The 12,550-nt window shown below is 37.1% G+C and overlaps 1 protein-coding gene across 2 annotated transcripts in view; it reads left to right on the top strand.

Moving 5' to 3' along the window:
- The window catches only part of Mid1 (midline 1), a 354,689-nt gene that overhangs the window by 322,496 nt on the left and 19,643 nt on the right, over window positions 1–12,550 (top strand). For both annotated transcript variants that reach the window (XM_071606505.1, XM_027946503.2), the window contains exons 6-7: window positions 1,831–1,958; window positions 6,933–7,076. In XM_071606505.1, coding sequence (XP_071462606.1) covers window positions 1,831–1,958; window positions 6,933–7,076 — 272 coding nt within the window. The remainder of the gene's footprint in view (window positions 1–1,830; window positions 1,959–6,932; window positions 7,077–12,550) is intronic.

The following is a 12,550-nucleotide window of genomic DNA, read 5'->3' as shown; positions in this document are numbered from 1 at the left end:
TGAGGGGGGGGCGAGTACTAATAACAGATCTTTTGACTTTTCTGTATTGATGCAAATGGCTTGGACTTTTCAGTATGTGAGATACTTTAATGGCATTATAAATGATTGTTGACTATTTGTTGAAAGTAGTTTGACTAGCAGCAGCCCCATACACATCAGTCTAAATTAACAGCTGTTGGTGTCAATAATTAGCGTAATTCACTTAGGTGCAATATTTAGTCAGCAAAATCATACAGCCCTTCTATTCACTACTTTTTGTAACCCCCATCAGGAGGTAAAGTTAGGTTCTCCACCCTCATTCATATACTTGAAACTTCCCAGTGTTTATTTCTCTTTAGCATTAGTTTATCTATGGATTCTGATAGCATTCCAATTATGACATTACTGATTAACCTCTTCCCTCCCTATTTAACACTGAAAATGTGCCAGAAATGCAACTGTAGAAACTGTATTTCCAAGAATATTGAGCATTTCACAAGTGTATTCTGTTTTTATTGAGGTAAAATTCACATTTTGCAAATTAACCTTTGTAAAGTATATAATTTAATGATCTGCCTATTCTGGACATTTCATGCATATAGATCATACAGTATGTGATCTTTTGTGTCTAGCTTTTTTAAGCACAGTGTTTTCAAGGTTCATCCATGATGTATATATGTCAGTGTTTCATTCCTTTTTAAGACTAAATAGTATTCCTCGAGACAATATATAACCCTTGGAAGGTAACTGGGTTGAAAAATTTCTAGATTAAATGGAAGAATACAGACTCAAACTTCTCCTGGGTGTCACCAGTTTTGTGGCCTTGTATAAATGAGCATCAGTGATATTTATTTGAAAATAAGTAACTATATTAAGAGCTAAATCATTTTAAAGTCATTTCTTTGCACAAAAACTCCCTGTGCCCTAATGTTGACAGAATTTAACAAAATGACCAACTCAGAAAAATCACAAGTCCAGCATAGTTTGATCACTCAGAGGTAGTATACTTCAGGCCAAAGTTTTCTTGGTTTTAAGGGAATCCCTTGCATTTTGAACCAGGTAAAATGTTCTGCTCTTAATATCTGAACTTTCCAAATCAATTTCAGGACACATAGGTGACTGATACATAGCAATTCCTTCCTTGCTTTATAGTTCTTACAAGAGAACTAACCAGAAAGCCTAAGTGAGAAGGAGAAACAGTGCATCCACAGGGGGAATTTGTGAGAAAGCTTATGAATATTTTCCATGGCATCTGCTGGGAATATGGTGCAAAAAAATGAATACAAGGAGAATGAAAACGAGCCAGACGAAAACTTTTTTTAATGTTTATTTTAGAGAGAGGCTAGTAATTGATTAAACTAATCCAATATCTGGAAACATTCTTTTTTAATCTTCACTTTGCCTTTTATGCAGTTTGAAATTTTGGAGACTCCCCTTTGAAGTAGAGCAGGGGTGCGCCTGAAAGGAACAAACAGCTTCCCAGACAGATGTGTGAAGAACTGCCTGAAGCAATGTGCTTCTTGCTTGGCTCAATGTGATGGGGCCAGGCTGTTAAATATACAGCAACATGAAATATGAATATTCTTTCACCTCCACAGGGACTTTTTTTTTCCGATAGTAAAAAGGAAGAGGTGGAAGGCAGTCTGTTGTTTTTCCCAATTCCTTTGCTTTTTTTTTTTTTAAAGCTTGCATTCAATTTCTTTGTGTTCCTGTGTTGTGCCATCTAGATTCTTCTGAAGGCACTTTCAAAAGAATCGTATTTCTTTTCCTTTTATTTTTTTTTAAATGCCTCCACAGTGATGGTGAAAACCATCTTGACATCTCTAAAAAGTTGTTTTGTTTAAATTACAGAGTCTCCATGGCAACTGCATCCTCTCAGGTCCTAATTCCTGAAATCAACCTCAATGACACATTTGACACCTTTGCCTTAGATTTTTCCCGAGAGAAGAAATTGCTGGAATGTCTGGATTACCTTACAGGTATTATCTTTTGTGTTCTGTTTAATATTGTTACTTTCAGTGATACACTTTGCCACAAGATCAGTGATTCCTGAAAACCAGAGTTGTGTGCTTTTGAGGTAGGAATACTGTTTCCAGGAACAATTTCTGTGCACTCTTTTTCATAACCAAAACAACAGAGCCCAAGACTTAGTTGAGGACAGGAGAGAAAAGAGAATCTCGATCATTAAAAGCATACTTACTACTATTTCCCTCTCAATGTGGGGGTGTTAAAATAAATATGTCTAATGACCATCAAAAAGACATAAGTATTACATAAGTTTTATAAGTATATTTCATTTCATGTTAGGAAAGCATTTGACTCTCCCAGGATGTTAGCAGTGAGAAAAATAGTAAATAACTAATTAGGTATCCACCCTGCTCCAGCTCTCTGTATTTGCCATCTTCACAATGTTGAATTTATGTAAAATGTTATAATCCTTCTTTTGGACATGATGATAGTCAGCCATCTTGCTGGAGATCTGATAGGGAGGGAGTAGCAAAATTAGAATTTGGCTCAGGTCTGTACAGATGCCTAAGACCTTTTCACTTTCTAGTAAAATACTGAATGAATTTCAGGGACTGGGATGTAGATTAGTGTTAAAGCTTTTGTCTCACATGCATGAAGCCCTGGGTTCAATCCCCAGCACTGATAAAGAAAAGACCCCCCCCCCAAAAAAAAAAAAAAAAGACCAAATTTTATTTTGGCAAATTTACCATGGCAAATTTTTGGTCAAGCTTAGAAAACAACAATAGAAGAAGAAAACTAGGGCTTTTCCTATTCTTAGCAGTGCATCTAATCTTTTCTTTGCTGTTGTCCTCTAAAGCAGAAACTAAGAGAACACTGGTAAAAACAATATGGACTCTTCAGACAACAGTATTTGTGTTAGCCAAAGCCACCAGGGCCTGTGCCTTCAGGAAAGCACAAGGTACACAGTTAAGCCAGATGTGTACTGCACTTAGGACATGTGGCCTTCCAGAAACCACATCCCTAACTGAGCCTGGTGTCAGTTTCTTAACTCCAGTCCTGTGTGTACATGTTTGTGGGAAAGTGGTCTAGAAAGATAGAGCAGGAGAGAGGGGACGTTGTGTAGTGTTTATTTTTATAGTCTGTGGGTAGCAAAGCTAGGAGTCTATATTCAAGGAGCATTATACCTGGAAAATCAGTTTTTCCTTGTGAAAACTCAACGTGCTGTTTTTAGCTTTTTTCTGCATTTGCAAGGAAGGCAAGTCATCCCGCAAGTATCCTCTTATTTTATATAATTCTCTTTCAAACTTACCATTCGTGTGAAGGAAGAAAGAAATCAACTCAAAAAACATTTGCAGTAAGGGACCACACTTGGTTTAAAATATTTATGAATATAGTACCCTCCATTTTTTAGTTTTAATTCTGTGATTTATTGAAACTAACACCCCTCACCAATAGAACAATGGTAGAAATGTTCTATATCTGCACTATCCAAAATATTAGACATTAGGCACATGGGACTATTGAAAATTTGAAATGTACCTAGAAAATTGTTACTTTTATTAACTTTTTATTTAAATTCAATTAGAATTAATGCAGCCCCGTGTAGCTTGTGGCTACTGAACTGCTTTCATTATGGCATTCTGGTCAAAACACCCCTTTTCTCTTGTCATTTAGGAATGAGTTTGGTCTCATGCAACAGAAAACCCAGCTGGCAGTTTCTAAACCCATCAATGAGTGCTTGTATGAGAGAAACAGAATAGAGGCATACAGTCCAGGATTGGGAAGTGGCTTGCTGATGACTTCAGACACCAGACTTTTTCTGGTTTCTGGCTCTGGGGTCTCCATTTTGTTATTTTTTGGTTTTTTTTTTTTTGCCACATGACTATAATGTGACCCACTCCAATCAATATGTTGAAGTTCTAAGCAAAAAGACAGTATCCTTAGGGGAATGATGGACAAAAAGCTCTGCCAGTCAAGTTTGTCTTTGTCAGAAAAACAAGAATCTTGCTCAAAAGACTCACCTAGCAAACTATGTCTCCTGGGCCAGATCCATGTTACAAGTTCATCAAAGTCAGAGAAGACTGAAAAGTTAAATATTTGCCTGGGCACATGGGTATGTTGCCCCAGATCAGGGTCCCATTGACAAATGTGTCCTGCTCCTTTCCCAATAATTAATAATATTTCAACACTGTATGTCCATTTTAATTTCTACTAGTCAGGCAAAAGTATTGATTAAAGGGGAAACTGAGTGGAGTCTTCATTGAATTGTAACATGCACACCATATATCATGCCAATAACTGTTTATGCCAAACCAAAGGCCATGCTGGGTACCTGGTATTATGCCTTCAGAGCTGTCAACCCCAAGTACAAATTCAGTCTATTTCTAGACATAACATCAATCCTGGTCATAACATATGATGCTTGGCTGATATTGCCGAGTCCAAATAGTTTATCAGACATTTATAAGCAGGAAGTGAAGTGTTTGTAGAGTATTAGCCTGCCATTTCTTGCATGGTGTTTGTGATGAAGGCAAGAAAATAACAGTTCTGGTACTGATTCTGTGGGTATTGAAATTGGCAGCATGCTGCTGTTCTCATTTACAGTAAATTGGATATTGACTTTTCAGGACAAACCCATTGGGTTTACAATCAAAACAGGGTTAGCCTGCCTGGCTGTGAAAACAAGATTTTTTTCCCCTATGACATGCCTTTAAGTGGTATGTCAAGTTAATAACCCGTAGAGGTGACATTTCCTTCCTGATTGCGGCTACTGCCATGTGTCTCACAGCTACTTGCCTATTTTGAACTAACATTTTCTTTATATTTAATCACATATTACAATATGGAAAGAACAGAATCTTTGTACAATGGTTGATGGAGAAGTAATTTAACAAACTGTTTAAATTATGAAAGAATATGTATTTCTTCACTGATCCAAGTAGGGGTGATCCCACATGAACAGGACCACACAGATGATAATTTTACGATGCAGCTGGGCCTACAGGGAATGCATCTCATGATTGGTGTGGTTGATTCATGAACATCCAAGTTCCACCCCATGATGCTAAATTTTACATATGGATACTTCAGGAGACAGGTGTACAAATATATGTGTTAGAAAGAATGTTCTAAGGGTTATGTAGAGCCCTCTTATCTTACCACACAACCTAATGCAGTGCCTGCCACATTGTAGATGCTCAGTGATGTTTGTGGAATTCAATAGCCACCAGGCAAAGCTAATCTAATTGACTTAATACACCAGCCTTGCTTCTCATGACATTTGTCCTGGATATATTTCAGGTGCAAAGTGAAGACTACCGAAACAAACTTCAAATTTGCCATTTCCATTAATTTTCTCCACTCTTTGGATTTGTTTAGGACTCATTAATTCTAATCAGAATTTAGAGCAGGAAGAACCCTGCAACAGTGTAAGCTAAGGTTGCTCCTGATCTATGGAATGAGCACATGTTTGTCTATTTGAAGCCAGGTTCTGGTACACAGAAGAGCAGAAATAAGGGCCCTGGACAATTCTCTAAAGCAAAGGCCAGTTAACTTTGGTTGTAATGGGCCAGATGGTGGATGTATTAGGCTTGCAGGCCACATGGTCACAACTACTCAACTTTGCTGTTGTGGGAACGCAGCCACAGCCAATACATGACTGAATAAGCCTGGCTGTGTTCCAATAAAACTTTATTTACAAAAACAGGCAGTGGGCCAAATTTGGCCCACAGCCATAGTTTGCCAACCCCCTCTCTAAAATATTATGGCCAATTCAAAACACTCATTGCCTAGTCTTTTTCTTACTCACATACTCTTCTCATAAAACCAGTTACTGAAATCAATCTAGTGGAAGTCATTTAAAAATCACAGTTTGGGTAGGATTTAGACTTCTCTCCTCGAGAATGTGTTAAAGAAATAAAGCAGTGGCCTTCCCAGTGATAAAGTTAACCAAATGCCAAGGAATCATTTTCCTTATGAAAGAAAATATATATTCTTAGGTACAATTGATTGTTAATTATGGTCTTCTGCATTTGAAATGTCACCCATAAATTGAGAAATGAAAATACATCTGTACCAATATTTTTTTTAAAAAAATAAGACATAAAGATATCTTATAAAGAAAATGTACATATAATTATTTTAGTCTGATTTGTTAAGGAATGATAAATGGTGGCTCACACCTATAATCCCAGTGGTTCTAGAGGCTGAGGCAGGAGGATCGCAAGTTCAAAGCCAGTCTCAGCAAAAAGCAAGGTGCTAGGCAATTCAGTGAGACCCTATCTCTAAATAAAATATAAAATAGGGCTGGGTATGCGGCTCAGTGGTTGAGTGCCCCTGAGTTCAATCCCCAGTTCTAAAAGGAAAAAAAATCAGCATTTTTCCTGTCGGATGCCTAAATATAAAACTATCTGGCACCATGTAGATGGTGGTTGCCAAAGTTTGGGTCACAGGCCAAATCTAGCCCCTGCCTGTTTTTGTAAATAAAGTTTTATTGGAATCTGGTCATTCCCATTTGTTTACAAATTATTTACAGCTGCTTCATGCCACAACAGCAGAGTTGAGTAGTTGGAATAGCAATTGTCTGACCCAGAAAGCCTAAAATATTTACCATTGGGCAATTTACTAAAAAAAAAAAAATTGCCAGCTGAATCCTTGCCCAACACACACACACAAAATAAAACTACAACTGTTCTACTTTTTAACATGTCTTGCTTCATGTTCAGGTATTGTCTACTTAAATCTCCTAAACATATTTCCATGATAACCTGACATAAATCCATACTGACTGGCTCTTGACACATTACTTATTAAAAGTAAAAGCAGTAACCAGCCAACCGAATATTTTTTGGATTGAGTTTTTCCATGTTAAGTATAGTAATCCTGGTGGGCTTATTTTTTAAAGGTTTGATTTAAGTCAAGCATCTCCAAAATGGTATCCCAGTGGTGTTTGGTTCTTTACTGATGAGCTCTCTTGACCCCCACAGCTCCCAACCCTCCCACAATCAGAGAAGAGCTCTGCACGGCTTCATATGACACAATTACTGTCCACTGGACCTCTGATGATGAATTCAGTGTGGTCTCCTATGAGCTTCAGTACACCATATTCACCGGGCAAGCCAATGTTGTTAGTGAGTATCTCATGGCCTATTTCCTTCTCTATTTTGTGGCTGTCTTCAGATGGATTGCATTGTGAAATTCAACATCAAAGGAAGACAATGAAGGAAAGAATGCACAATATTTATTGGCTTGTCTTTCCTGACCAAGAACGTGATAGCACTCAATTATACTGCACTAGTAAAAATAGTTGGCCAAATATCGATGAAAATTAATGACCTCCAGCAAACCACATGGATGAATCTCACAAACATATTGTTATAGGAAAGAAGCAGGAAACAAAAGAATATATGCAGTGTGAGTTCATTTTATCAATCGTAACTTAAGATCCAAATAAACTGGTTTGCTTAAAGATGCATTCATAGGTGTTAAAACTATACTTAACCAGGATGATGGTTACCTGTTGTATGAGAGGGAGAATGGCATTTCTGGGAATAAGTATATGGTGGTTCATGGGGTTAATGGCAATTTCTGAGTGGTAATTACATGCTTTAGTCATTAAACCATACATTTGATTTTATGTACTTATTTGGGGTGTTATTTCACAATTTAAAAAAAGAAAGGATTTAATAAAATGAATAGCACTAAATATCTGGTCATCTACAGAGGTAATTTGGTGCCATCACTTCAAATGTTACTAACCAGCCCCACCTGGGAAGAATTTCTCACCTTACCAGCAACACAAGGAGGCCCAACTCTTGTGGAGGCCTGTGTGATTTTTGGCATCATGGACAATTTGGAGTTTTCAAATTGCAGTAACCATTCAGATGAAATAGAGGAAGCACTCCTATACCCAACAATAATTTATGTCCAATTCAGGAAATGGTAAATGACCAGAAGAAGTGGCTTTTCAGGGGAGCAAGTTTGAAACTTCCGCAGCAATGAAAAATACAACACATCAAAGTAGAATAGAATAGAATAGCAGTCACTTTTTAACAGAGAGATGTTTTGAGTAAATCCATATCAACTTAATGTGCTTTTATCATATAAATCTTTTCTCTCTTTACTGTTCTTTGCTAGCACAAGTAGTTCTGAGGCACATGATGCTTAAAATAGAAATTAGGTTTAGAATTAATTAAAGGAGTGATGCAAAAAGATCCCAGCTTATAAGTAACTCAAATGTAAATGCCCGTACCAACCAGTGGCTCCCCCTACATCCCAGAAGCCACTTTTCCCAGTTTCCTTTCCCCTACTCTCTCACCTTCCTCCCCCTAGTTGTTCTGCCTTGGACACTTTAATTAAAATCTTGTCATTTTCCAAGAATGTGTAAGCTTTGAGTGGAAGGGGGAAAGTCATGAAATGTCACGTGAACAACAGCTTTGGCAAGCTGGAAGTAGGTAAGCAATAGAGAGGAAGAAGTGATATGTGAGACAAGAAAGTCTTGGGGGAAGTTATAGTTAAAAGAATTCTTGGGGGATTCGGTGACTCCCCAGAAGCTAGCTAAGGGTATGGCAGAGAGCAGAGTCATCAGAAGTGAATCTGGAAAGACATAAAGTTTGGGCACCCTGCTGGGAGACCTTACCTGGTTAAGGCTCACTGGGGATTTTGGTGAGAAAGTGAAAATGAAGAGTGAGAACTAGAGCCAGAACTCAAATCCATATCAGTCTGCTCCAGAAAGCACATGTTATCAGTCATCAGTCACTGAATCCTAACTCACAGGCAAGAGCTCGATTACAGAGGACTATCCAGGCTGCACCATGGTTTTGTTTTCCTCTGTGTGCTTGGGAGTTTTTCAGGTGTACAATTAGAAACTGACCCAGGAGCACTGTGGAGAGTGCAGTGGAACAAGGCAGAACTAGAAGCAGAGATAGCAACTAGACATTCATAGTGTTGCACTGAGTCAGAAATAGTACTTCCAGAATTACTTCTTTGACTCTTGCCATTTCCCTGGAAACATCTTTCTGCCCTCAGATATTTGAAGTGTTTTTTGAGGCAAGTCTGAGAAGCACTACAGTGGCAACAGTTCAACATCATTTTATTCTACTTCCAAGATTTTGAATTCTAAAAAATATCATTCCTAATCTCCAGGTATATATACACTGCTGCAAATCATGAAGAAGTACTAATTCTCTAAATTCCCTTTGTGGATGTGCAGACAATGCACAGTACTCTGCCTTGGTGTTTTTTTTTTTTTTTTTTTTTTTTAACTAAATATTATTGTCTGAAAGATCTTTCTATTTCTGCACAAATAAACAATTTCTTCATTAATTTTTGAGGCAGTGTAGTCTCCTATCATAAAGACATGCTAATTTATCCCATGTTCTATTGATGATTACTTTACCTTGTTTCCAATATTTTGACCTTAAAAAACATTGCCTCAATGAATATTCGTGAATATTTCTCTTTCACACATGGGGGATTCTATGTTTAGTATAATCTCTTGAGGTGCAATTGCTAGGAAAAATTTATTTGCATTTTAATTTTGGTTGACATTGCCAAATTGCCCTTCATAGAGGTGACATATGATTTTTAAATGCATTTTCCCTGCTGTATGAGCTTATATTTCCCTGATCTTGGACATATATACCATGAATTTAACAGAAGAAATCTGATTTAAAGCAAGGTAAACATGTAACATCTACATAATTACATAATAAATCTGAGACCTAACTTAACTAATATGGAGACTGTAACACATTAACTGCTATATCATGTGGACGGAAAAACAACAAAAAGAAGGAAGTAGAATTAATATATTTTTCTTTAAAAGAATTATTTTCCCTATGCTGTGTGGCCAACATTACTAGTGTATTAGGTAAAGTAAACCAGATATCATATCAACATAATGAAGATGAAATTCAAAAGATGGTAGACGGAGAGTGAATAGTACAACCAGAAAACAAAAACATTTGGAGTCATTTTATACCAAAAGGTGATTCCTGGCCCCTGTGTGGAACATTATATTTCTCTTAAATCACTTTTGCTTGGTTCAAGAAAAAAAAACAATATCAGTTTTCTACTGCTGTGAAATAAATTTATCAAAACTTAGCAGCTTAAAACAATACCATTTATTATTTCAGTTTCTGTGGGTCAGCAATCAAGGCACATTTGAGCTGGTTCCTCCTCTTAGGGTTTTGTGGGGTAGAAATCAAAGTGTTGTCTGAATTGCATTTTTGTCTAGCAACTCAACTAAGAATGAGTTCCTTTCCTAGGTTCCTTAGTTTGTTGGCAAACTTTGTTTTCTTATGTATTCATGGCAGCTTGCTTTTTCAAGCCAGCAAGGGAGAGTCTGTCACTTCAAGTCTGTTACTTCTAAACTCAGTTTAAAGGGCTCATCTGATGGTCAGACCCACCCAAAATAACCTGCCTTTTGATTAGCTCAAAGTCGACTGATTAGGGGCCTTAATTGTATCTACTAACTCCCTTCACTTTTGCTATGTAATGTAATATAATTGCAGGAGTAATAAAGGTGACAGACCATTGCCCTTGGCCATATTCTGTAGCTTTGAAGTGGATCATGGATCCTGTCATGAATATTAGGGAGTGGGGATCCTGTGGGCTACTTGATGGCATATAAAACATTATATGGTTATATATCTCCCCATATTTCTTGAATCAGATTATCATGGGAATTTCAGAAGCAGATAGTCTTGGCTTGACCTGAGGGGACTTTTATCACTTGGTTCTTACTGAATAACCTAAGTAGAATATCATAATAAATGCTTGTTGCTCATGTGTCTTGAGGGACTATTGATCATGGCTGCTTCGCATGGCAGTCTAATAACTGGGACAATTCACCTGCTGCTTTCTGTCTCATCCTCCCACTATCCAGCTCCATCTATTCTCTTAGGGATTATAGAGGTAAAGGTATGAGGGCAGGCCCAATTGCACACATGCATTTCAAGCCTCCAAAGCAAGTTCCCTGGTTCCACCCCAGGTGAGAATGAGAGGGCTTGTAAAGGTACATGACAAAGGTGTGAATACAGTGAGGAGGAAGGAATTGAGTTGAGAAGGCAATTCACTTTAGAACCTTAACTCAATGCCAGTGCTGCATTGCATCATTCAAGTGAAAGATATGTATTGTTCGAAACAAGGTTTCTTGGTTGGCTGAACTATGACTGACTTGACTTCGTGTTATTGGTGTGGAAAATAATACCAACCCATGATGCAGAAATGGAATAGATGACTCAAAAAGGCCATGCCTAACAAAATTCAACAAGATCAAAACTACTCACCATGATGAACTCACAACTTTATGGTGGGTGATTCCAGAGGAGATATTTTGTTCCTGGAAATGAGTCACCACCAGAAAATGAATGCAAATGGCTGCATGAAAACTATGGACCTGCCTTGTTGAATGCACGGTTACCAAAAAGACCCTTTTTCTAGAGATAACTAAAAAACGTAAAGCTGCTGCTGATGATCAAACTGGGACACTCTCATAGGATGGTTCATACTTTATTTTAGCCAAGATAGTGAAGTCCTGATGTCTACAGGATAAATTTGCAACAATGAGAGAATAAATTCAGATAAAATCTGAGATGCAAACATTTTTTAATTTGTTTTCTTCTTAAATATCATATGCATTTGTAGTGACCAAGGGAAACCTACATTCAATACCTGACTTTGCACCTCCCTAGCTCTGTAATCTTTGGCAAATTAATGCCCTACAAATCTGTTTCCTCATCTGTAAGAGGATAATGCTTTAACTTACCTAGTTGAGATAATAAACAGTAAAGGCCTTAGCCCTGTGTTTGCCACAGTGGTAACACATCTGTATTCAAAGTTAGTATTCCTAGAAAAATAGAAACTGCACTCACCTACCATTGCCTGATATTTTATGTCATAAAATATCAAGGCTGATATTTTATGTCATATGACAAATGTCAGTTGTGTAATTTGCCAGGATAATCTGCATGTGAAAGGCCTTCCTTGAATGTACCATAGTATCATTGGAGAAGTGTTGTTTGCAGATACTGTATTGAATGACAAGATCTAACAGTAAAACTCTACTGAAAATGGAAAGATATGTTCAAAACTTGGCTGTTGCTCCTCATGCCACTAGGAAATCTTTTATTATTACTAGGTCATGGTTCCTTCACTAGGTATGAATTGTAGTTAATTGCCTTCAATGGCTTTAGTGAAGAAGAATTAGATAATGTTAATGAAGCTTGTTTAATCATAGGCTCACTAATGAAATGTACAATCCAATTGCAACATTAATGATCTTAATTTTTTATTTTTATTTTTATTGATAGAGTTATGGCTTATTAAGATGTTGATGAATTGCTTATTAATATGTAGATGGGTATTTAATTTTACAATGCTTTCCAAAGCTACACTTAATATATTTTAAAAAGCCACATTTCTTTAAGCCATCATGGCATAGTAGTCATTTTGAAAACATTCATGAAAGTTATTAAACACATACTATTTTTACAAGAAAGAAGGAAAAGGATGTTCATTTATGTCCAATCTGTTACAAGAGACACAGGATGTTAGCCTCTCCAAAAGGTGTCCATATTGCATGATGTTTTATACATAATAT

The sequence above is a fragment of the Marmota flaviventris genome, chromosome X, assembly GCF_047511675.1.
Source record: "Marmota flaviventris isolate mMarFla1 chromosome X, mMarFla1.hap1, whole genome shotgun sequence".
Lineage (NCBI taxonomy): Eukaryota > Metazoa > Chordata > Mammalia > Rodentia > Sciuridae > Marmota > Marmota flaviventris.
The sequence above is the reverse complement of the archived record's forward strand: the minus strand, read 5'-3'. Positions and strand labels throughout refer to the sequence as shown.